The sequence below is a fragment of the Sceloporus occidentalis genome, unplaced genomic scaffold, assembly GCF_023333645.1.
Source record: "Sceloporus occidentalis isolate IW3139 unplaced genomic scaffold, rSceOcc1.0.p SCAF_4, whole genome shotgun sequence".
NCBI lineage: Eukaryota > Metazoa > Chordata > Lepidosauria > Squamata > Phrynosomatidae > Sceloporus > Sceloporus occidentalis.
Window position 1 is genome coordinate 110545847 of NW_028316984.1, and position 26322 is coordinate 110572168.

Consider the following 26322-nt stretch of genomic DNA (forward strand, 5'->3'; position numbering starts at 1 on the left):
GTACTTGTTGTAGGGACCTCTAATCTGGGTGTGGAGATATGTCAACTGGTCCTGAACAGGGTCATACTTCCCCTAAAGGACTGTGTTCACAGCTTGGGAGTGCTCCTGGATTCACCCCTTCAGATGTCAAACCAGATAGATGCGACAGCCAGGAATGCTTGTTATCAGCTTTGGCTGATATGGGGGACCTGGTACACACACTGGTAACCTCACAACTTGACCTCTGTAATGCGCTCTACATGGGGCTACCCTTGTGCCTAGTTCAGAAACTTCAATTCATTCAAAATACAGCAGCCAGATTGGTCACTGGGAGATCTAGAGTTACACCAATTCTAAAATCTCTCTGCTGGCTGCCTATTAGTTTCCGAGCACAGAACAAGGTGTTTTTGACAACCTTTAAAGCCCTACATGGCTTGGATCCAACCTGCTTGAGGAATTGCCTTCTTCCATATAATCCGCCCCACACGCTTGGGTCCTCTAGAAAAAACTTACTACAGCCAATAAAGACCAGGCTGGCGGTGGTCACCCAGAGGACCTTCTCATCTGCCACTCCTTAATTATAGAATGGCCTGTCAGAAGAGATCTGACATATCACCAAACTTGACAGTTTTAAAAAGGCTATCAAGACCAGTCTCTTCCGACAGGTCTTCCCTGAATGAACAACTCAACCAGAGATATGGATTGCTCCAAAGATTACCCATGTTGTCCTGCTCATGTAACGTCCGTTATGACAGTTTTAAAATTTTATTGTTTTTAATTGTATTAATTAGCTTTTATTCTATTATAGTTATATGTATTGTTTAATGAAGGAGAGATAATGGGATTATTTTATTATGTTATATGTTGGTTTACGTAAGCCGCCTTGATCATTTTGGAGAGGCAGGATAAAAATAAAATTATTATTATTATTATTATTATTATTATTATTATTCCAATGTTATTCTTCCAATGTTACCTGGGCTTTGGGGCTTCATCCATCTTTCTCTAAATCCTGATTAGTTTTTCAATCCCTGATTGGGGGGGGGGGGGAAACATTCCTATAACATGATGCTGCTGCTACCATCCTTTATTGTGGGGATTATGTCTTAGGAGCCCTGGTGGCGCAGTGGTTAAATGCCTGTACTGCAGCCATTCACTCAAAACCACAAGGTTGCGAGTTCAAGACCAGGAAAAGGGCCCAAGCTCGACTCAGGCTTGCATCCTTCCGAGGTCGCTAAAATGAGTACCCAGACTGTTGGGGGCAAAATTAGCTTACTTGCTAATTAGCTTACTTGCTGTTCACCGCTATGATCTTTGGAATAGCGGTATATAAATAAAACAAATTATTATTATTAATTAATTAGGAAATGAGCACTATTGGCTTTGAATCACAAATAGCTTTAAGGCAAGGTCAGAGAGTTCAGCTTTGGTCAGGCCACAGATCTTTTTCCAACATGTTTGTTGTGTTTCCCTCATGTCTTTTGCACATTCCAATGGGATTAAAGATGCTTTTGTTTCAACTGTTGGTTCCTTGTTGCCATGTTTCCATAAGAACCAGCTTCATGGAGAATCCAGCTGACAATTGTCCCATGGATGGTTTCTTTCATCTCAGCTGTGAGTCTCTTTAGTAAGGTACTGTTGACCTCCGACTAATTCCCTCCTTACCATGGATTTAATGGGGCTCAACAGCATGTTCACAATTTGGGATATATTTTTTTTAAACAACCCAACTCAGACTGGTGTTTTTGCACAACTTTATCCTGGGTTTGTTTTAATGAATCCTTGGTTTGTTTAGATATAAAGGTAAAGGTAAATGCATTCCCCATTCACAAGGCGGTCAAGTTGTGTCCATAGGGGACGGTGCTCCTCTCCGTTACTAAGCCAAAGAGCCAGCGTTGTCAGAAACTACTCTGTGATTATGTGGCCAGCATGATTGTACAGAATGCTGTTTACCTTCCCACTGGAGTGATACTTATTTATCTACTTGCATTTGCATGCTTTCAAACTGCTAGGTTGGCAGAGGCTGGGAGTAGTGGTGGGAGCTCACCCCATCATGTGGCACCTGAGCCTCAAACTGCCAACCAGCTGATCTTGTAATCAACAGAAACAAATATCTTTAATCTAAGATCATGTGGCACTGGAGCTACACATAAATGGACTATATTCAACTACTGGTGTGACTTCTGGAGGCAAACCTTCTTTAGACATGTCACAGCAAATGGGGTGAATATGTATGCAACTAACAAGTGCTAGTTATTGTTGTTATTTTTTTAATTTAACTTTTGTGACACAGTAAAAAAAACTATTATGTACCCTTCTAGTGTTGAGTATCTTATGTACCTTAAGTGGCAATAATGTGAATTAAATCTACTTGAATTTACATAACAAAACATTGAAAAGTCAATAGAGGAATACTTCTGCAAGGCACAAAATCCACTCACTTTCCTCATTATTTTCATGCTACAGTATTTGAAAGCAATTTTTCCCAAATCACCACTGCCTGTCAATTGTATTGGCTCAACACAATGTGTACAGCAAGCCTACCAAGCCAAGCACAACAGATTAGCCAAGTAAAGTTACATAAACCACCCACCTAAATCTCCTTATTTACTGTTTTCAAAGAACGCCAAAAATGGGAGGAGAAACTTCAAGCACCCAGAAGGGCATTAATATGTGGCCGGAGCTGTGTTTTACTTGGTGGAACATAGCTTATACTCACAATGCATACAGTGAAGTTAAGAGAATTTTGCAGCAATTATCCAAAACTGCATTTTACCACTTACCTGCACTGCTAACACTTTCTACAGGGCTAAGAAACTTTGGCCAATCTCAGGCATTATTTTAGGTCCAGAAGAAGTACCATATCAGAGAGCTGCTAGGAACATGTTGACATGTAACTGGCATTTTTGATAAATGAACAGTGGGTTCTAATTTTGCTTATCCTGATATAATTTACACTACAAATAACTGGCCATGTTACTAAAAATTATATAATTATTGAAAAATGCTACCATATACATTTCTGTTTTTCCACTGAAAACCACCTCTATATACTTTTATGTTTATACTGAGCCAATACATATATTTAAGGTAGTACTTATTATTGTTTTTTCCATCCCTTAGGATTTTTTTTAAAAAAATGAATAGATGAATGAATGCTGTAACAAAGTTTAATTCTCTTTTACTGATTGTGTTGTTAATAAAATCAAATTGATTGTTAAGGAGGGGAAAGAAGAAAGAAAGAGAGGACAGAGGGAAATTTAACATCTGGTTCTAAGAAAGATTTGGACAGGTCATAAATTTCAGGGATTTTTTAATGCTACAATAACTGATGCAGCCTCATGAATCACAGACCTATAAAATAGCAATATAAAATATTTTCATATTGATATACAGTTACATTTACAACAGCATGATTAATAGAAGCACTATAATTATCATATATAACTCACAGTAACTCTCTAATAAAACTGAGAACTTTTACCTGAACAGTTAACCTGCTACTGGTATTTGAGAGTTTTCTCTCAGCATCCTGAAAGGCCTTCTGCAATCTTTGTTCCATGGTCTGAACAAATCTGCATGACTGTATGTTGTCTGACTGACCCATAAACTGCAGTTCTAGATGAAGGATAACAAGTGTGTTTACAAAAGATACATATTTTTGTTGTTGTTGTTCAAGACTGCAATCATATATAGTAGTAGTAAGCTCCATTGATCTGAATATAATTTACTTCTGAACAGACATGCATAGGATTGTATTATAAAAGACTACCTCCAGGACAGGCAACTGGCCAATACACAACATTAAATAAATGATGATAAAATACATCTGCCATTTTCACAATGCTTACAATACAAAAACCTTCTAGAAAACAAGGTTTTCAGGTAATTTTAGATCGATTTTTAATTAACCTATTGTCAGGATTATGTATAAAATCAAATGGGATTGTTTTAATTGAAACATGCAAATGAAAAGGGCAATTCATATATTTCCCTTTAAGACACAGCAATCATGCCACATAATGGCAAGTGTTTTGTTACCACTGGGGGAAAAACATGTGAATGAATAAATATAACCTGGAGAGCCCTGGCTATAAAACATAAATAGTTCTTGCCCAGAATACATCTCATTCACTCAAGTGAAGGAAGAAACTGAATGTGAGAATTTTCTAGATATTAGTAAACCCAGAAACTTCCTTTCTCTAAGGAGAAATTTCGATTTGATAAGTCAGGCATATATACATCATGTGAAAACAGTTGTTCTTGAAGTGAAAAATAATAAAGCACAGAAGTATATGGTAAAGAAAAACAAGACACATAAGATAGGAAATCCAGAAGATCACGGTTTGCTGGAATGCAACAACCACAAATTTATTAGACTTCTATCTCAGCTTGGGGCTATGGTATTTACTACAGTAAAAAAAATTATGAAAAGCCATGAAGTGACACCTGACAATAGAAAATGTGGTGCATAGAATACAGAATCCTTTTTTCGTTTGTTTTTTTTAAAGGAAAAGCATCCCTATGGTGGTCTGTGGTCAACACATGCCTTGCTCCCAATGCATCTTTTTTTCTCTGAGAAATCCCCATCCTGTGTGAAATAGTATATATGATAAATTAATCTCTCCCAGCAGCTAAAACTGGTAAAAAAACCAACTCACTGGTGCCATGATCATATGAAGCAGGCACCACTAAAAAAAAAAAAAAAAGGGGGGGGGTATGTGGTTTGCTAGGGAAGAATTAAACTTCACTTTTTGCAAGGTGTGGTCTCAAACCAAATTGATGGATTAAAGGGAAATACATAAGGAGCTGCATGCCATGTACTTTGTCCCAGAGATGTGGCTTTCTTCAACTCCCTTCAGAAAAACAGTTGTACTGTATGTATTTATTGTAGTTGTGTGACTTCTCAAGGATTTTTAGACAAGTTTTGTTTAGGAGAGGTTTGCCATTTCCTTTCTCTAAGTGTGACTTGCCCAAGATAACCCAGTTGGTTTCTATGGCCAAGCAGAGATTTGAACCCTGATCTCCCAGAATTTTAATCCGATACTCACATCACTATACCACACTGGCTTTATAACCTACATAATCTGTTCAACTGCTCTATAGAAAAAAATAATGATGGCAAACTAGATTTATCATTAGTATTAGAAAACTCAACCATAAATCAACTTGACCTATACTCCAGAGAGAATGAGTTGGGAGGGAGAGAAATGATGAAAGGACCATCCCATCAGCTCTACAAAAAGATTACATGCCCTTTTTGGTTTTTCCTTAGTTTAACTATTACTTAGCAGATGCCATTTCATCAGGATGAAACAGAGAGATAGATAGGAAAAAATGCTGCTAGCTCATTTCAGTTCTTCATCTCTCTAAAGTGTTTATATCTCAGCCATATAAGAAATCTGTCACTGATAAGAAACCATACACAAGTCTATTTGTTAATTTCTTCTTCCTTCCTCAGCTGTTTCTTACTTTATGTGCTGGGTTTTAGATTGTAAGCCTCAATATAGGGTCAGGACTATCTTGCTTTTAACTTATATGCTATTCTGGCACACTTTTCAGCTGAAGTTATAAGTTTGCACTTATTGAATTATAGACTTTGGAAAGATTATAATTGGAAATATTTTCTACTCATGCCGTGTTGAAATTAGTAATACAGAAAAACGCAACAAGAGAAATTTCTGACAAACTTCCCTCATGATAAATAACAGATAATAACGTTCACAATTATATATTAAATGGATGAAACATTTAATAAAGTACTTTGTTTCTATGTGTAATCTTTTTTTAATGACCACCCAAAAAGATACACTAATGATTCCAGGCAGCAAAATGCTATGACAATTATCATTAATCAATGTACTTTATAAATGCTATAAGACTAACACTGTCTTAAAAGCAGTATTGCTTCTTTAGGAATGCAGGAAAAAATGCATGCCTTAATATTTGTAAAAGCAAAGTGGAGTTTTTGTCTCAGACTTAAACATAAGCAAATTTCATTAGCCAATCCAATTAAACTAACATTTTTTTATTATCAAGTGACAACTTGCATTATTATATCTGCACTTCATTGGATTTCCCTGGATTTCTTTAAAATCAGGACACTTACACTAAGGATTTAGAAGCTGGAATATGGATATGAATTTTTTATTTCCACTTCTTATCACTGGATTTTGTGACTGAACTGGCCATATATATAGTCCTCCCTCTTCATAGATGTATATGCATGTCTTACCTGTTTTCAGCTGGAAGTGGTAAGCTGGCACTGGGTCCCAGGGCAAGGCTAAGACAGCAATAGAATGAAGATTTGGCACATGCTGCTTAATATCCGAAGTGGCATTACTAACACCATAAGCAATTAGCATTTCTATAACCACAGCAGGTATGAAAACCAGTCTCTCCTGAGTTACATAGTAACCAACTGTCACATTGTTTGATTGTTCCAGAATTTCAATCTGCAAAAAGCACATGAAGAAATGGCATTCATCTGAATTACACACAACTTCTTAACTAACAACTTCAATGATTCCTTACCAACGCACACTGAGAGGATTGTAGAAACCTACATGAATTATTCTGCTGAACAGGAAACAGGAATATAATATTTTAGTTTCATAAATCCTGATCCAGAGAAGTACTGAAGAATGAACACACCAGGTATTTTGCCAGTTCTCTGGGCCACCAATGGAATAATCTCTACACCAACCCGCAAAAAATTAGAGCAAAATTTTCCTGTCTACAAAATGGTAACTCTGAGAAATATTATTTTCTGAAATTCATTAAATGAACATAAAATCCAAAGATCCTGCCATACTTGGCTTCTGATAACTTCTAAATCTGTTGCCATCTGTTGCAACCTGCCTTGATGCTGGCACATATGCAACATCACTCAAACCTTATGGTCATCTCTCTTGGTTATTTCACTAAACTCTTTCAAAAGCTATACAAGCTACTCTTGGATAATTGTAAGACAGATGGATGATGCTCACTGTGGCCTGGCTTCGTAAGTTGCTTTTCCTCTTTTCATTAGGACTAATAGTAATGTGCACAACTTTTGACAACCATATACATAAAAGCTTGTTCTATGGTTCCAGCTTTTGAGCATACTTTGATATGAGCAAAAGTTCTGTTTCCAGGACATGTGTGTCTATATATGTGTGAACACATACACATGCACAGAAATACCTGTTTTGTGTTGAGACCAACATCTATATCCAAGCATTACTTCTGAAGAGTGAGTGAAAAACAAAGGATTTGCAAGCCTATGCTCAGCTCTTCAGACCCATGTCCCTCTTCAATGAAACAGAGTGGGTTTGGAAAATGGACATTTCCATCCATGAAAGCAAGACATCCTTCTGTTACTGGTATACATTAGTTTCTGGGACTGTTGGACTCCTTGATTTTTTATGAGGCTCAAAAGCAGCCATACTTTTTATTCCAACTAGGAATTTCCCCACTCTTCCCTCACTAATCCAGAAAACCATTAAGCTGATTGTTGTATTGGTAAAGCATGCCACATTTGCAGGGGATTCTAGCAGTCCCATAAAACACCAATATATCCTGAATAGAATTACTCACATGATGACCCTTAATCTGAGCTTGAATGTGCATCTGGCAAACAGAAGAAGATATATAACAAATAAAGGTTTCTTTCTTTCCTTCTTTCCTTCCTTTTCTCTCTTTTTCTTTTTACAATGACATGCCTTATTAGTGGGATATGCTTGGGCCTTTTAGCTAAATGGCTTCTTTTAAATATTTTTGTCTTTCCCCCAGTTATTTACTTATACACTTATGTTATTAGCATATACCTTCCCCAGAACTGTACACCCAGAATCTCCTTAGCAACCTCAAGAATTATATTTGCAGGATGATAACATACTGCAAATACAATTCTCTATTGTACAGATCTTTATTGTACAGATGTATTCCCATCACTAGTTTTACAGTCCAGATAACCCTTTATTCCCTGTAATTATGAGGGACAATGATTAATGTGCTTCTAATCTCCTAACCTTCCATTTTCCTTTTCACAAAATTGTTTTCTACTAGAAGAGATTTTAAACTACCGTATACAGAAACCAATATGTCAGACCATGTTGGACACAAAACAGCTTAACAACAGTGACATGGTCCTTTATGGTATTTCCTAGAGTATATGATAAGTGACTGAAAAACTGAGTTAGTACAAAAATGTTCCTTGTTCTTTAACTTCAGATGTCATAGGCATGTGCTGCCAATATACACTGCCCACAAGGTAACTGAGAAATATGCCTTAAAAATAGTTGCCAGATCATATTTTAATCATTGGTGCATTTGCCATTTGAAAGCACCACATATTCCATTGAAACAGCATGTCATCACTACAAAAAAAGCTCAGTCTTTTGTAGTCTGAATTAGTAAATGTTCCTGTCATGGACTGCCTAGAAATCAAGTAAAGAAACCTACAGCCAACTGATATACTAAAAATGGGGGTGGGGTGGAGGGAGCAGAGATAACGTAAACCTCAAACAGTGACAAGAAAAATTAATACTAAAGTCCTATTTCTCATTGTTTCATGGAGAAAGCATAGAAATATTATCTTTCAAATGACATGAACTCACTGTAAGTCACTCACTAAAAATACTGTGTGCTCCCATGATTCCACATACAGCTGCATGCTGTTACACATTGCCATTCCAGTACTAGTTCTCCCCAACCCCTTGAAAAAAACCCAAAGGTTCTTGTAGGGGAAACAAAAATGAAGGAACTCATGCTTTCAAAATTTTCATCAGGCTGGCACTATAAAATATTTCCATTTAACAAAGCCAGATTTTGGGAGGATACAGACGCCAGACACACAGTGCGACACCGACGCGCTCTCTAAAAAGAAGCACCCTAGAGCAGCTTCTTTTTAGAAGCATCATGACGCCTCTTCCGGCGAGCGCCGTTTGGGTGCTCAGACACCCTTGCAGCATCATCCCGCACCCTGTGTGGATGGGGCCGCGGCAAAATGCCGCACGGGTGCCGGTTGTAGGGCTGGCCGTGTATGGACACCCAGCCCTACGAAGCCCTAAAGTCCGCCCCAGACCGGTGCAAAGTGCCCGTCTGTACCGGGCCTTAGTTTTAAGCCAAGAAAATCCCATTTTTAAGCTAGAGTTTTAGGAACACTTATTTATGTATGAGTGCCTAAGGATTTAGCATGACTTATTTTGAATAAACTAATACTGGATAAGACTTTTTGGTTAGCAGTAATGTTCTTTCCATATCAAAACAAAGTAGAATATACAATTTTATAAGGCTTTTAGATACTTAATCTATAAAACTATAAAACCATTTAGTAGAAATGAATGAGTCTGAATTCTTGATTAACTATTGTTCTGTCCCTTCAAGTTGTTTTTGACATGGTGATTTTAAGGTGGACCTATCACAGGGGTTTCTTGGCAAGATTTACTTAGAGGAGGTTTATCACTGCTTTCCTCTGAGGCTAAGAGAGTGTGACTTGCCCAAAGCCACCCTGTGGATTTTCATGGCCAAGCAGAGATTCAAACCCTGGTCCCCAGCAGTCCTCGTTCAGCACACAAGCCACTACACCACACTGGCTCCAAGTCTTGATTCACCATTCAGAACTGATTCAATGGGTCTTTGTTAGCTGAAACTCACAATTGCATTTAAATTGCTTACATTGGTTAAAACCAAGAATTATATTACAGTACTGTCTACTGAATTTAGTTACTGATATATAAATTGATTTTCAGTACTCTGTATGAGTAGCATCCCAGCAGTTTGCTACATAAACAGAAAAGCCGCCACTGAGACCATGCTCTACCCACAATATGGTTCCATCAATTATTCCTACTTCTGTGAATAAGTAAGGATGGGATCCTTCCACCTATTTGTGATTTCCTTAGATCTGATATGTATTTCTGAGCTCTAATGATGTAGCATGAATTTAGATGTGTTTTTGAGCATTGTCATCAACTCTATATTCCAACTGCAGTAAAAATAAAAACATCATTATTCTTTTTCCAGTCTGCATAGTTAATTTGCTTATAAAACAGTGAGTAAATCTGCTTACTTGAGCATTGACATTTTGGTTGAAAGCCTGCTGCAATGCCTGTGTGAGACCTTTTGTGACATTCTGTTTTAAGGAGTCATTCAGCAGCATTCTTCTTGTATTCAGAAACAAAACTAGAATTCAAAGTTATACATTAGTTTAAAAGCATCCTCTGTTCATTTGCTTAAGAACCCATTTCAAAACCATAACAACTAGTCACATAGGCTAAATGAAGAAAATGTACTCTCCAAGTGATCTTATGCTAAGCCTTCAGTTGAGGAAAAAGCTATTGCTGGGGGGGTGGGGGGACTAGTTGCTAGTTATTTAAAACCCACAAAGGCATAATGAGTCATCATAACCATCTCTCTCTCTTTTCTCTCTCTCTTATTTTTTTAATGATGGATTATCTGCAGATAGATAAAGGAACCAATTTAACATTAACTGGTGCTTTATTGACACTTGTGACTCAGAAATACTAGCCTACAAGTATCTGTGAAGTAGATTGTCATGAGCAAATCAGCAACCCTATGCCTTAAATTCAAAACTACACTGATGCTACAGGACCAGCGCAGCAAATCTTTCTTACCATTCTATCTCCCTGCAGCCCTTGGTGCCACCTAGAAACTAGCTCTAAAGGGTTTCCAGCCCTCCAGAACAAATTTTGGGGTACAGTGGGGAAGAGAGATCACCCCTTTCGCAAATCAATTGACAGATCTAGTTCCATTTGTACATGTTTCCACAACTGATTTAGGCCTATATCATAAACAACAACATTTCAGTATGCATTAGTAGCTCTGCTGTACCATCAACTTCAAAATAAATCGAGTTGTGCTTCCCTAAATCATATTGTTAATCCCAATTAGACTGGACATAGTAAATTTAGGAAACCTATTAAGTTAACTTATATGAGAAAGGTGGAACTAAGAATTGGATTTGGGACTTCAAAATAAATTTAGATATTAACATCCATTGTTTTGTGTCTTCCTGTGTCATCTGGCAGCATAAGACTTCTCATTCTTATAATTTACTCAGGAAAAGGAAGTCATACTCTTCATATGGATCCTGGTATACTGTAAGAAGGGTGAGAGAGTAGAACCCACTGTCAATTTGCTTACTTGGGCCCCAAAACATTATACAGTGGGCCCTTGTTATCTGCTAGGGTTTGGTTCCAAGATCCCCCGTGGATAACTGTATGCTGAAGTCCCATTAAATATAATGATATAGCAAAATGGTGTCCCTTATAAAAAAAAAAAAAAAGGAAAATCAAGGTTTGATATTTGAAATTTATAATTTTTTGGAACATTTTCAAACCGTGGATGCTTGAATCTGTGTATAAAAAATCTGTGTATAAGAAGGGCCGACTGTATTACTGCACTGCCTGAAACATATTAGATGTTCAAGGCACTTTCTATCTTAAACACTTTGGCCTTCATGCAACCAGACAGTTCTGCCCTTGTTGGAAGTCAGGAATTGGAACCAATTGGTGTTGAACCAGCAGGTAGAATGAATCAGGCAAAACAGTTAGCGCTGTATGCATTTTGTAATGCAGTGTATTGCAGTGTAGCAAAATCTCCATCCAGCAGATAAATGACAATTTATCTATTTGTGCTATTGATTAAACCAATTTTAAGAATTTTGGCTGTTTTGGCCCTACAAAAGAAAGAGATTTCAGAGACGCAGAGACTTGACAGATCGGCACTTTGTGCCGCCCCGTGGGTGTACTAACCCCGCCCCAGGGTGCCATTTTGGCACATACCGGTCTACACAGAGTGCGCCATGATGATGCACCTCTGGTGCTGCATCCACATGATGCTGCACCAAAGGGGCATCATAAAGCCGCACTGCCACAGCTATGGTGCCCCTTGGAGGGCGCAAACAGGAGCCACTTTCTGCGGCTCCTTTTTGCACTCTCCAGAGGTCAGATCAGGGCCACGGCATGAGGTTGCTGCAGCCTTGATCCGGCCGGTAAAGGGGTCACTGCAGACCTCCCAAAGGGGCAGTCTGTATAGCCCCCCAGTCAACTGCCCTTCTCAGATCCTGTCCATTTTGGGCCATAGCTGCTTCCTGCCATTAATATTTTTTTCATCATATAAGGCTGTATCTCACATCAATAAAATTTCTACATATTCATACCTGTCTTAACAAGAAGGTTTCTGGAGAGCTTGCATTCCAAAGGAAGAACTGTTGTCACATTTACAAGAGCTGCAGTTGACACTGGTGTAGTAGGAGTAGCAGCAGAAGTATTTTCAGCAGGTGTAGGGAGAAGTCTAGTTGTTTTCGCTGATGCTGTAATAGATGTCAAAGCTGCTGTAATTGTCAGTGGGTATGCAGTTGATGTTTTAGTGAGCTCTGGGCTTGTGGATTTCCTGGTGTCAGGTATTGTTGTTTCAGTCTGTCTTGGTGTATGTGTTGTGGGAGCTGAAACTGTACTAGATTTGGGGATTGGAGATAAACTAGTGGTATGCACAGGTGTTGTAGACTCATCTCTTGATACAATTGGAAAAATTGAATGTGTCACTATTGGGCTTAAAGTCAATGCCATTTTTGTGGCAGTGTTATTTTTTGCTAGTGTTGATATTAACGTGCTTAATGCCATCACAGATGGCGAATTTTCAGTGCTCAGTGAGAACAAAGATGAAGTCAGCATTGGTGATGTTGGAGCTGATTTTCCTGTAACTGGTGTTGCTTCTGAAGTTGTTACAGATGGTATTACACCAGGAGACACAGACGGTAACACTGTAATGACAGAATGAGTAAAGTTGGTTGTTGGCAACAAAGAAGTTAGTTGTGTTTGTGATGCATGGACAGAGGTTATGATGGCTGGATTAGTGGCATGTATTTGCAATGCAGTGATCTTAGTAGTTTCATTAGTAACTTTAACTGTATCTAGTGTATCACTTGTACCTTTTGTATACCACCCTCCTGTACTTAATGTTGATTGTTTACTCAAGTTATTATTTACTTCTGAACCAAAATTATTTATGAATGGTACTGTTTTTCCCGAAGTCTTGTATTCTTCAATCACATTTAATATTGGTGTTGAACTTAGCAAATCATGTACTGGGATGGGAGAGAACTTTGCTTTTTTATCACTAATGGCACTAATTTCCTTACTTACTGGAACAGTTAGTTTAGCAATAAATTGAGAAGTCAATGATGGTGATGAAGACATTTTATAAAAAGCATCTGTAGATGCAAAAAGGGGTTTGAAATTAGTTGTTTGAGGTTTCAATGCAGTCTGGGATTTGGCATAAGAATCAAAAGGCAAGGAATGAGAATAGGCTGACAAAGTTGGGGAAACTGTCTCCATGCTAGCCAATGTTGTTCTGTGATTAATTGTGAAATCCTTAAATGAGAAATGAGATGTTCTGTCATAGCTTGAAGTGAAATTAATATTTTTGAAAGAAAAATATTCCAGAATATTTCTTAGTGAGTTTGTATCCTTTTCTGATTGCAGTGATGGTATTTCTGTGCTCTGCGAGGATTTACTCTGGTATTGAGGAAAGGATGAATACTGATCAAAATTTGCTTCTACAGCAAACGGGTATGTGTTAAGTTCTGTTAAGCTTTTAGACATAATTCCAGTGGAGGTTGGACCTGAAACATTCTGAATTGATGTTAAAGATGTATCAATAGATAATGTTGCAAAAGGCATCTGTTTATTTGTATAATGTGTTTGCTGCTGAAGATCTGGAACCTCTGTATATATTGTTTTTAAAGCTGTATGGTTTGCATAATCCTTTGCAATGTTGGACATTTGGGTTGTTCTTTTTCCAGAAGACACAACACCACTGGTAGATAACTGCCAGTTCCCAATGTCCCACTCAGAGACTAAAGCTGTCTTTTTACCAGTTTCATCTCCATTTGAAGTGTCTAGGATAACTTTTGAAGCAGCACTAGAAGATTCTACAGGAAATGGCACAACACCCTCCAAATGTTCTATCACTGGCGTAAATGGGGTCAGTAGAGCAATGTCTGAAGGTACACTAGTAGTCTTGTAGGTTATATTTGAAGTTTCATGTATTTCAGAATCAGATTTATTTAAAGGGGCATGAGATAAATGTTCTGTGTATGACATGAGAGTGGTGAACTTCTTTGTATTTCCCCCTTCTTCTTCGTTTAAGCTACTAGTTGGACTCTCTGTTAGTTGTAAATTTCTAGAATCGTTGGGCAGAAGTCTAAATATGGCAGCAGAGTCAGATTTCCAAGGGACCCTAAAAGAAGTTGCCAAAGATAGTGGAGATGCAGTGGAACTGATTCTTTCTTGTGAGAAAAACTTCTCAAACCTTGTTTTCCATGGTGCTCTCCTGCTAACAGGAATTTCTACAGCAAAGTTTGTTGTTTGTTTCTGTGCTGACTGATAAGGAGGGGCACTATTAACATCAATATTTGTGAATGTTGTAGCTGTATCTTTTGTGATGTATCGACGGTGTACTGATTTCACCAAGGAATAAGTGGGAGGCCATAAGATATGTTTCACAGTTGTAGGAGGAACTGTTTCATATGCTGTATCAGCAGTGCCTTTTGTGAAAACCTGGTTTGTAGAATCTGTGATATGAGGATTTATTACATAAGTCTTGAAAGTAACTTTAGTATTTGGTACTAAATTAGCATTTAGTATTTGGTATACTGTTCTATTAAAATTCCATTCTGTACTCACTTTGAAGGAATTGATTTTATCTGTGGCATGGGAGACTGGTATATTTGTAGGTGCTGGTGCTTGAGCTACTGCATTACTGGTGCTTATTGCCTCTGAAATAACTCTAGTTGAGGAAGACACATCTGTTACTAAATGGGAAAGTCTTGGAGTCTCAGAAGTTGATAATGAAGGTCTCTTTTTGGTATTACTAGACAATGATGGAGAAGGCAACTTGGTAGTCATTTTCAGCCAAGAAGATGGGAAAACTGATGTAGAACTCCACAGAATTCTTGACTTCCCTTTAAGAACTGGGAGTGATCCAATTACATAGATGTTAGGGTCTTTCGGAGATGTCACAACATCAGGTTGACTTGTGCGCACTGTTGTAGAAGATGCTTTATGAATTAATCCAAAGAAAGAATTATTCCGTATTCTAGCAGTCAGTGGTATTTGAGGAGATAATAAAAGAGAAGTTTGATTGGGTATTATTGCATGGAAAGTAGGAGAATGTAGTTTCCAGTTTCTTGGGCCTATCTGTGTGTCTGCTGATGTTGCAGGATCTCCATTAATCAATCCAAACTTATTGCTAAAAGAAGTGCCAACTGAAAATGCATCACCCTTTCTGGAAAATGCATATTTTGTTCTGCTGGGATTTTCAGGAGCTACTGTGCTCAGTAAATTACCTGACTCTCTGCTAAAATGAAAATTAGCTGTGTTTATAGTGAATGAATGCTCTACATTTTTGAACAAAGGCACTTTGGTGGGTGGCACAGTCAACTTGGAAACAATAATGAGATGAGGTGACTCTTTTACCAATGGCAAAGGGGATGAAGATGGAGTGGTTGAGATTATGTCTGATCCTGGTGAGATTTCTCTTGAAATGGAAGATGTTGCATATGGCATTATCTGAGATGACACACTAGTAGTTGGATATGTCACTGATGATGATGTGGACAATGCAGAGGACACACTGATTTGAGGCAAACCTGATACAATAGTAATTTCACCAGCATCTTGAGACTTCACTGATGCTTCTGCTGATACTTCAGAAGGCTCCTGGGATGCACTGTTGCCACTGCCTTGATATAGACTTGGTAAAACCCTAGTTTGGTCCATAGTTCTGGTCCGTGTCCCTGCTAATGTACTTTTTATAATCTGAAGCAAATTGGCATTCTCCAAGGCTTGCCTCATTGAAATGTCACCCACTGAGGAAGACTCAAGTTCTCTAGAAGGCCATGTTGGTGATAATATAGCTCTCCGGTTGGTAAAAGATTCTGAAGAAGGGGCAACACTTATCTGCTGTTGCCCAGTACCTGTAAAATAATACATTTGTATTCAGTGCACTCAGAAGATTACATCCTCAAACAATGCACAACTCAACAGATTTTCTTTATGAAGACATTTGACCCCCTTCAGCCCACTCTAGATGAAAATGGTAAGTTTTGCTGCGGGACCTACAGCCAGGGACCGATTGGGTTAAAATGTTATTCCCTGACTTTTCATCACCATTTCAGTAATGACGATAAATATAGCATTTGGCTGAAAACTAAAATTCCCAAAGTATATCTCCACAAAGTGGGTAGGATCAAAAGCCATGTTTTTCAGATTGTCCAAAAGATGAGGAAAGGAGAAAGGAACATGACAAAAATAATTAGTGAGCTAAGTCAGATAGAGAGAGACCTGTGATTTCTCTGCTGACATGACATGCACAAAGAAAGATTAAAAATATATGGTAGTACAGATAAACTATATATGAACATTTGATGTTTCTTACTCTATTATACCATGCTGACAAAAGACAAGCTGAGTACATGTCCTGTGATTCTAAATGCTATTGTTCACATAATTGTTGCTGCCATCAGCCATGGTGTGTCAATATATTAAGTAAGAAGCTTAAGGTTAGTCGTAAGTAAACAAAGGGAAAGGATCCTAAAATCAAGCAAACTTGGCAAACAATACAGCACAGGAATAGTGTCGATCTTGGCTGGCTTCCTCTACGCAGCAGCTGTAGGTGTTTATCTTGCCAGGCTTAATTATGTGCACAATTACATGCAGGCAAACAGGAAAAGAAAGCAGGAATCAAAATTAGAAAGGAGAAACTAAATATTAAAATGGAGCATAGAACAAGCCATGTATGCAGGCATGTACACAGACATAGACAGATGGACACACACACAAATAGATTAATACAAATATCCATACACATAAAAGTGGGATATTGTTAACACAATGGTAAAATGGTTGCATTTATTAATGGTTGCATTTACATACTATTCACTAATAGCTACCACTTTAAGGCCTCTTTGAACATGAATACAAATGTACATTTTTTGAATTATGTATTCAAATAATCGAGGCCTAAAACTAATGGTTTGTCCCAACTAGAAGATACTCACTGAATCAATGGGAGCCTGGTATACCAACACCATAGATTCAACAGGTTTACTTTAGTTGGGTCTAACCAATGGACTTGAGCCTAAGGGATTTTTTTATGCTGAGCATGAAGACCAACCAAAGTCATCAATTCATGCATTAGATAGATAGATAGATAGATAGATAGATAGATAGATAGATAGATAGATAGATAGATAGATAGATAGATAGATGACCTAGTAAAACAGAAACATTATAAATATAAGTGGCCTGCATAGTCGAATGTATTGTGTGTCTCCTTGCATCCTGGTGTAGGTTGCAATAAGCTGGTGCCATGAACTCACTACTCTTTTAGACTTCATATGCAGGCAGAAACAATATCTGCCTCAAATACATTGTCAAATCACAGTAGTAGATAGCAACAGCCACTTGCAAAAGTGAACTACTGAAGGCAGTTTCACTGACTCTTGGCCCATTTCATTTCCAATGCTTCATGTATTTGCTTTATCCAAAGCAGAAATTACAAGAATATGTTGTGAGACTCAAAATTTCCTAAATATTTTGAATGCAGAAATGCTTTAAAATCCTTAAGATGCTTAAGATGCTTTATGGAGGGGCAAAACTACTATGAGTTTTTTTAACGTAAAGGCAAAACAATCATTTTTGTGTAAACCTTCTTATGAACAGGAGCCAAACGAGCCTCCTGGTTTTCCAAGTGAGATGAGTGAGACGCCTGCCTCAAAGACACTCAGTGGAAAATTTGGTATGAGTCTGGTCAAACATGGGCTAGAATCTATTTGAAGGCCTACTCTATGGAAATGCAGGCAGCAAAATAAGATTTAAAAAATAAAATTATTTTCCATTTTGTCTACAAAGAAAGAGCTATCCCTTGGAACTCCTTTGCATGGTCCCAGGGTTTTTATACCGTAGTTCACAGAAGGTGAATCAAGACTATTCAACAGCGCTTTGTGAACAATCTGCCCAGCACTTTGTAGACAAAGAACTCAGATCTGCTCTGCTCTGTTCTGACATGGATGCTATAGTTGGAACAGAGCCAGTATATAACTTTGGTTCCTGCTTTGTCAAGTGGCCGTGGATATGTCTCAGTTGGTACATTATGAGAATATGGACAAACCCTTTAGAAAGGTGACACATATGTCCTAGACCCTTGCTCTTCCGGTCTAATTAGAAGGAGGGGATTGGCCCAGAATTGTGTTAAGGGAGCATTCAATGCCTCACTATAACAAGGAAGTGTTCCAGCATGCCTAAGTGAGGCAGTTATAAGACTGTTCTTGAAATAGTTGTCCTAGGAAAACTTGACATTACTAATAACATACAAAATGTTTAAAGGTTTTTTACTGACTTCAACTTTTATCTGTACCTATTTTAACTTTTGTAAGCTTCTTTGAATCCCAAGGTTGGGGAAAAGCAAAAATATAAACAAACATAATAGAAGAAAAATACAAATATTTCAAATAAATAAAACACCTTCTCTCCCAGAGACAGTGAAAAAAACAAAAACCCTGCCTTGAACAATAGGAGGCAAAACTGATTACTCTCTTATTCGAGATGACATATGAGAACTTAAGAAGACACAAATCACACCTAACTGAAGAATCCACAAATCACACCAAAATAGATAAGATTTTAGTAGGTGAATCCCTCAGAGATGGGGTGTGATTATAGTGGTCCCTATTTATTAAAAAGACTCCATGGCTGACCTGAAAAATTTTAGACCTGTTAATATTGACTACTGTGTCTAAATTATATTCAAAATATTTATTGAGTAAATTGGAGTTGTGGGTAGCTGAAAATGCTATTATTGCAGTATAGCAAGCAGGATTTATGAAGAGTAAACCCATAATAGATCAATGTTTTGTCCTCTAGCATGTGATCTAAAATGCAGCGCATCCGTGTTATAGGTGGGTGCGCCATATGCGGTTTCCAGCATACGCTGGAAGCCGCGCTGGAAGAATCCCTCTCGCGCCCTGCAGGAAGTAATGGGGCTCGTACATACATGTTTTTCCCCTAACGTGGGGGGTCCGGAAAATTAATACTTGCTTTAAAGTTAGACTTGGGACAAATGGACATCCACACAGGTTGGAAGTTCAACACAGATGTCTACTGGCCCCCTTTTATTCAGCTTTTATAAATGATATTGGCCCGAAACAGATGGGCAGACGGGGCCAACTTTTGGACACTTTGGGGGCATGGTATGTAGACAATGCACGCCACTGGAGCACCTAGAAGCTGACCTGGGGCCATGTGAGGGCCACGTAAGGTGGCCCAAGACCAGCCCCAAAATAAACAAATATTTCCAGCTCTTTGCCATGGTCCATTTGGGACCATGGCAGGAGGTGCCTTGGGCTGTGGCATGTGTTTGCTGTGGCCCCTGGGCGATTGGGCCGGCAGCAGCTTCTGGTCGCTCCTTCCTATCCATCTGTTTTGCCCCGTTGCTCAAAATCTGACAGGACAAGAATTAGGATGCCAAACTCTTGGTTCTTTTGTATGCTGATGATATTGTCTTTATTTCTGCCACCCTGGTTGGGATGCAGATACTTTCAAAGAAGTTTCCTAGAGCAATTACAACCCCTCTCCCAAAGTTCTTGGACAAATTCAGTCTGGATGATACTCCATCATTATGGGATTAATATAGAAGCTCTTCCAAATTATTCCTTCAGCAGAGTTAAAAACTGGTTAAAGAAAAAGATAATATTTTCTCCAAATGATGGGACCTACATACGCTTTCCCAACATATTCTTTATGATACCCATTACATGAAGCATCTTTTGGAATGGAGTACTATTTTTTTAACCTTACCCTGCCCCCACCTAGAAAAGTGTACACAGCCCTATGTTTTCAGTGTATGTCATCCACCTATCTGAAGGGAAAATATAATACCGTATATACTCGACTATAAGTTGAGAAATTTATGCCCCAAAATGGACTCCATAATCATGGGTAGACTTATAAATGGGGCAATAAGTTAACACTGCTTATAAAGTTCCTTAAAGAAGTATCCACCTTCCTCTGTAGCCAGTGATCTTTAAAAAGCTCCCTGTTTGAGTCCCCGCACGCTCTCCTGTGTGTGCATTATCCCTCAGCTTTCCCTTGCAGCCAGAGCTAACAAACAGCTGCTGAGGCAAGGGACAGAGAGAGTGAGTATGCTCAGGCTTGTAACCTGTTTTGCAAGCCATGAGACTTGGAAATCCAGGGGCTGAAGTGAAGAGAAGGGAGAGAGAGAGAAGTCTGTCTCCCCTTTTGCAAGTCATGAGCCTTGGAAATCCTGGAGGTGAAGGGAAGAGAGAGAGGTCTGCCCCCCCTTTTGCAAGCCATGAGCCTTGGAAATCCTGGGGGTGAAGGGCAGAGAGAGGAGTGTTCTACCCCATTTTGCAAGCCATGAGCCTTGGAAATCCTGGGGGTGAAGGGCAGAGAGAGGGGTGTTCTACCCCATTTTGCAAGCCATGAGCCTTGGAGATGAGCCTCATGACTTGCAAAATGGGGGGAGGGGGGGGGAGAGAGAGAGAGAGAGAGAGAGAGAGAGAAGGTTTGTTTTCCCATTTTCTATGCCGAGACTGTGACCCTTGGGAAAGGTCCAGAGAGGGAGATGTAGGGAGGAAAGTGGTGCTTTGTTTCCCCCTTTAGATCTTTTATAACATGCACCAGTGTTTGACCTTCCACTTATCCATGATTTTGGCCCCAAAAACTGCCCTCAACTTATACATGAGGTTGACTTATACACGAGTATATACGTTAATACTTCTGTGCACCAAAGATTTTGCATTTGTGAATCAGGAGAAATGGAGGACATCCAACACTATCTTTTGCAATGTTCTCTCTATATAGCCTCTAAACAAAAGTTCCTTAATTATATTCTCCACTCTCTTTCCAATAAATTTCCCCTTGAGCAGATTTGTATCCTATTAGCTGTCAAGAATGCATATACCACCGTTATGGTTGCAAAATCTGCCTTGGCCGCAAATAAGTTAAGATCTAGGCATCAAAATCATTTATAAGAATTATACAGGGGTGATGAAGGCATATGGTTCCCCATCTGAGGGCTTTTAACTTATATTGAATACAATTTTACATTTTTGTATTTGTATATTTTCTATGCTACTTGTTATCTGTAATCTATTTCAAATTTATCATTATTACCAAATTTTATTTGTTTTTTTCCCTTAATTATATCGAATTAAGATGGCTTACAGCCTTTAGTAATAATTACCGTATTTTCCGGTGTATAAGACGACTGGGCGTATAAGACGGCCCCTCAACTTTTCCAGTTAAAATATAGAGTGTGGGATATACTCGCCATATAAGACTACCCCTTTTCCAACGCACACCAAATAAAAATTTTAAAAACATCAGATTTGATTTCAATATGGTAATTTTAATTCAAATGCTTATGACATGCAGGTACTTAGCAGGAAAATTTGTTGTATACAAAGCTTGCTTGGATTGATCAGCTCTCCCTGCCTGTCCAGCCCTCCCTGTCTCCAAGACTATCAGAGTGGTATTGCAAAGACGGCTCTTTTTTCCATACCCCGGGCGTTCCAGACGCCTGCAGCTTGCTCCGCCCTTCAGTTACATATGCGGCGACTGCAGATTCACCAGTCCGGCTTGGAAGTTTCAGCACCAGCCCTATAAGATGACACCCGGCGTATAAGATGACCCCTGACTTTTGAGAAGATTTTCCTGGGTTAAAAAGTAGTCTTATACGCCAGAAAATACAGTAGTCAATCTTCATTCACAAGATGTTGGAGATCTGTGAGAAGTTCTTCTACCTCTAAATATTTGAAAATAGCAGAATCTGGGAGAATGACACTGAGGGTAAAAAACTTCAATTATTTCTGACAGAGAAGTCTAAATGTCTCACAAAACTACAGTTCCCAGAATTCCCTAGCACTGAGTTGGGACAATTAAAGGGTTCTCAAATTGGACCTTCTGCAGTGTGTTTTGGCAAGTAGTCACACTGTTTTATTTTCAAACAGAACTAAAATCAACAAAACAAAACAAAACATTTTCCCTTAATAACCTTACATAAATTAAAGAAATAGTTTGTTCTTATGTATTATAGTATAAATAGTAAATAAGGTAAGAGGTGTGCATCAAGACTAAGTGGATGCTGGGTGAATGAGAAAATTAGACAAGAATGGGATCTTGAAAAAGGCAGGTATGAGAATAGGGACTGAGCTACTGTATTAGCAGAGATAGTGCAATACAGACTAAAGGCTTTGGAGAACAGTTTTTATATGCAGTGTACAGAGAATAGTGAAATTGGATCTAACAATGACTCTTGTGGCAGCACTACCCAGGTGTGGGCGGGGCCTGTGCTCCCGCTTGCATCCTGGACGCACGTGTTCTCTTCAGTTCCACGTGAGTTACAAACTTTTCGACACAAGGCTTGAATGCTCTTAAACTTTTACTGAATTTTCATAATTTTAACAGAAGAACTTTCACCAATCCCAAAACTATGAACCCAGTATCCAATGCGGTACATTTCCTCACAGCTCACTCTCGGCCTGCTCCAGTGGTGACACAAAACACTTCTCCGACAGTTCCAACTCCGACTTGTCCCTCTCCATGGCAATTGGGGCTTGCTCCCAGCGCTCTCCCTCTTGGGTCCCACCACTCTCCTTCCAAAGTTCCTCCTTCTTTCTCCTTCCACTCTCCTTCCTGAGGGTATCTAAAATCCCCTTCTTCTTTGGGGTCCCTCAATTTTATCTCAGCATGAGGGCCCACTCGCAACAACCCATGCCTTCCCTGAAGACCCTCTCTCCTTGGGCTTTGGGTAACCTTTGTTCTCCCTCTCCCAACCACCTCTCCGTGTCCTTCCACATCTTCCTCTCTCCCCTGTGCTCACCTCTCCCTCACCTTTTATACCTCCTCCTAGCGGTCCTTGATCCTCCCCTTTCTCCTCTGGTTCCTCCTTTCCTCCCCCTCTCACCTCGCTCCGACCAACCCTCTTCTCATCTTCCCCCACCTCACTACACCTGGAAAGAGTGTGGGAAAGCATTTGTGCTTACCATTGGTCAAGGTGAGGGAGCAATCTAAGGTGGTGATTCAAGGTGGGATCATCACATCCCTCAAACATCCACAATTTCTAATGTGTACAAGTGTCCTCTTTTGTATGGTTCCTCTAGTATTTTAAGGGTCGCCTATGAAAGCATCTGCTCTCAATATACCCAGAAAGAGGCAAAGTGGTCATGGACCTCTGTTTTTTTCTTCTTTAAAACAGTAAAACCAGACTAAAAATGAGTGCTGTGGCAGCTGAGCTGCTTACAGGGCCACATCAACTGAACCTTCACCTTCAAGGGTGAAAATAAGGTTGTCCTCAGTCATATGCAGCCCTTGGAAAAATCTCATGCAGTTCTTGTTCCCTTACACACTCCAAATCCAAAATATTTTTTAAAAAACCAAAACACCTCCTCTCCCTCAGCAAAAATCTACTTCTGGGAACATGGTTTTGTCTCTAACCATCATTCCCTGCCCTCAAAAAAAAAAAAAAAAAAAAGGGGGGGGGGAGAAAAATAAGAAACTAAAAATAGCAGAAGCACAGCCTCTGCTGTGCTACAAGAAGTCTAAAATGGCTCTCTAGTCCTCCATATATGCCCACTCCTGCTTTACAGTCAATTGTATACAAAAGGAAATGGCAGCCCCTATGGGAAAATATACAGACAACTGTGAAGTCAAAGGTTTCACAGCTGTCTCTATATTTTTTGTCGGTTTTTCAGGCTATGTGGCCATGTTCTAGAGGAGTTTATTACTGACATTTTGCCAGCATCTGTGGCTGGCATCTTCAGAGAATGCTGACCTAGAAGAGAGTGGGTATATGTGTATGTATAGGTTGCTCACCTGTAACGGTATTTCTTCGAGTGGTCATCTGCTAATACATACAAATGGATTGTACTGCGCCTGCGCAGTGCTGCTCAGAAACTTCGGGAACCACTGGGCAAAGTTAACTTTGCAACTTTTTGGCGGTAGCTCTGCCCATCCCTTATAAGTCCCCTGTCTTCCCACTCTTTCCCCAGTTCCGAAATGTTTGCTGCATAAGCAACATAAGAATGAGCCAATGTAGAACAGGACACTGAAGGGAGGATGGGTGGGATTTGTATGTATTCGCAGATGACCACTCGAAGAAATACCATTACAGGTGAGCAACCTGTCCTCCTTCTTTGTGGTCTCTGCGAATCATACAAATGGGTTAGACTGACAAGCTTAGGTCAGCTGTGGAGGGAGTGTCATGACACCAAAGTTAGGTTCAAATAAAGCTGTGTTTATTAAACCACACAATAAAAATCTTTGAACCAAACTGTGTTTGCTGTGCTTAGTACTTCTATAAATAGTACTTTAAGTCTTCAATAACAATAGGATCACATTATGAAACATGTTCAAGTCATAAGGCACATTTTCCAACGTATTAAATCATGAAGGACTTGTGTAAACCATGTCAAACTTGTGTAAACTATGCCAATTCTGGCAATTAAGACATTCATTGTCAACATCTTGTAAACAAATAGAAATGCAGTGCAAAAACATCCAACGTAAACCTGAAACCAACACTGCCCTCCCAAATGCTGCATCCCGTTTGGCCCTGGTGTCCAGCCTATAATGTCAAACTTGTGCAAACTTGTGTAAATGGCCACATAGCCCAAAAAACCCACAAAAAACTATAGATACAGCTGTTGGTGTTTCCATACCGTAGTCCCTGTAAAGGAAATGGAGACAATGCCATTTTATGTCTTCCTACCCAGAGGCAACAGCTCAGCCCAGCTTCTTAACTATTTCTTCTTTGCTTGTCTTCATTATGCAGGTGTTTTTAAAAGACACGTTGTCCAAGCACATGACCACCTTTGAGTCTTCAGAAAGATGCAATCACCAAAAGGGAATCTCAAAGCAGACCCCCATCACATATCCAATTTCAATTAGGGGTTCATTTTGAATTAGGATGGATAATACTGGCACTGGCTGGTCTGAATGCGATGGTTTATAGAAAAGAATTTTATTTTGGAGCACAATCAAGATAATAAATAATAATAATATTTATTTATATTTCCTGCTTCTCCCTTCGGATTGAAGCAGGATTACAACAGTAGAAACATCATAAAATTCATAGATAATACAAAATACATCAATCAAAATAAAAAATAAAATAAAAGGGGGAAGAGTTGTTACAGTGTTGCTCACAGTTGTAAGAATGGAGTCATCATATTTAGGTGTTCAAAATCGGATTAGAGGAGATCCATTGGATAGGCCTGCTGGAAGAGATCCGTCTTCAATGCCCTCTTGAAGGCTTCCAAAGAAGGTATAAGACAGATCTCTTCTGGTAAGTTGTTCCAAAGTCTAGGGGCCATCGCAGAAAACGTTTTACAAGAGGTGTTTTCAACCGTGTTTTGGGTTGTTCTAATATTTTTGTGCCAGATGTCCTGAGAGTGCGGGGCGGATTGTGTAGGGTAATCTAAAATAATCTAAGAACAAATTAATGAAGAGTACTGATTTAGGTGAGTGAGTTGATTAATGAGAAAAATATGTTTAATTTGTGAAATTTAAATTCTAGGAATTATTTACAAATCTGCACACATACATGCAATTTCTATATGTTTTTGGGTAGAGAGGAAGGAAAAAATGGCAGAAAGGCAGTAAGTAGAATACTTAGAATCATAAAGCTGGAAGAGACCACAAGGGCCATCCAGTCCAACAACCGGCCATGCAGGAAATCACAATCAAAGCATCCTTGACAGATAGTCATCCAGCCTCTTCTTAAAGACCTCCAAGAAAGGAGACTCCACTACACTCCGAGGGAGTGTGTTCCACTGTCGAACAGCCCTACTGTTCCACCAAAACCAATAAGAAAAAATTGAAACAAGAAATGTAAGTTATAATAGCACCGGCCAAAATGAGGAATAACCAGGAATGTACATACTGTAGAACAAGAAACAAAATTAGGGCCTTTCAACTTCGCAAAAATGAAATCATGCATCAAGAGAACCAATATAACTCATTTTTCCTGATTCACCAAAAACAGCTGAATGAAGACAATACCCTACCCCAGAAAAAGAGCTAACCAGTAACTGCTAATAAGATGCAATGTGACTCCCAGCATCCCTCTAGGATAATGAAAAAGTTTGAATTGAATTGCATTCATGCCTAAATTGTTCAGCCTAACAGATATGCAACAGATTAGTGCTCTCTGAGAAACCATTCAGAACCAAGTACAGCTAGCAATAAAAGCAAATCTGCCTAACAACGCACACTGGTTAAGAAGATAGGAACCTCAACACCAGAAGCAGTAATT

The 26322-nt window shown here is 39.0% G+C and overlaps 1 protein-coding gene across 1 annotated transcript in view; it reads right to left on the reverse strand.

Annotated features, from left to right (window-relative positions):
- KIAA1549L (KIAA1549 like) overlaps positions 1-26322 on the reverse strand; it is a 263272-nt gene that overhangs the window by 130384 nt on the left and 106566 nt on the right. The window contains exons 4-8 of the mRNA XM_089523106.1: positions 15638-15964; positions 12146-12748; positions 10034-10146; positions 6215-6434; positions 3464-3597 (exon numbers count right to left, since the gene is read on the reverse strand). Of these exons, the coding sequence (XP_089379232.1) occupies positions 3464-3597; positions 6215-6434; positions 10034-10146; positions 12146-12748; positions 15638-15964 (1397 nt within the window). The remainder of the gene's footprint in view (positions 1-3463; positions 3598-6214; positions 6435-10033; positions 10147-12145; positions 12749-15637; positions 15965-26322) is intronic.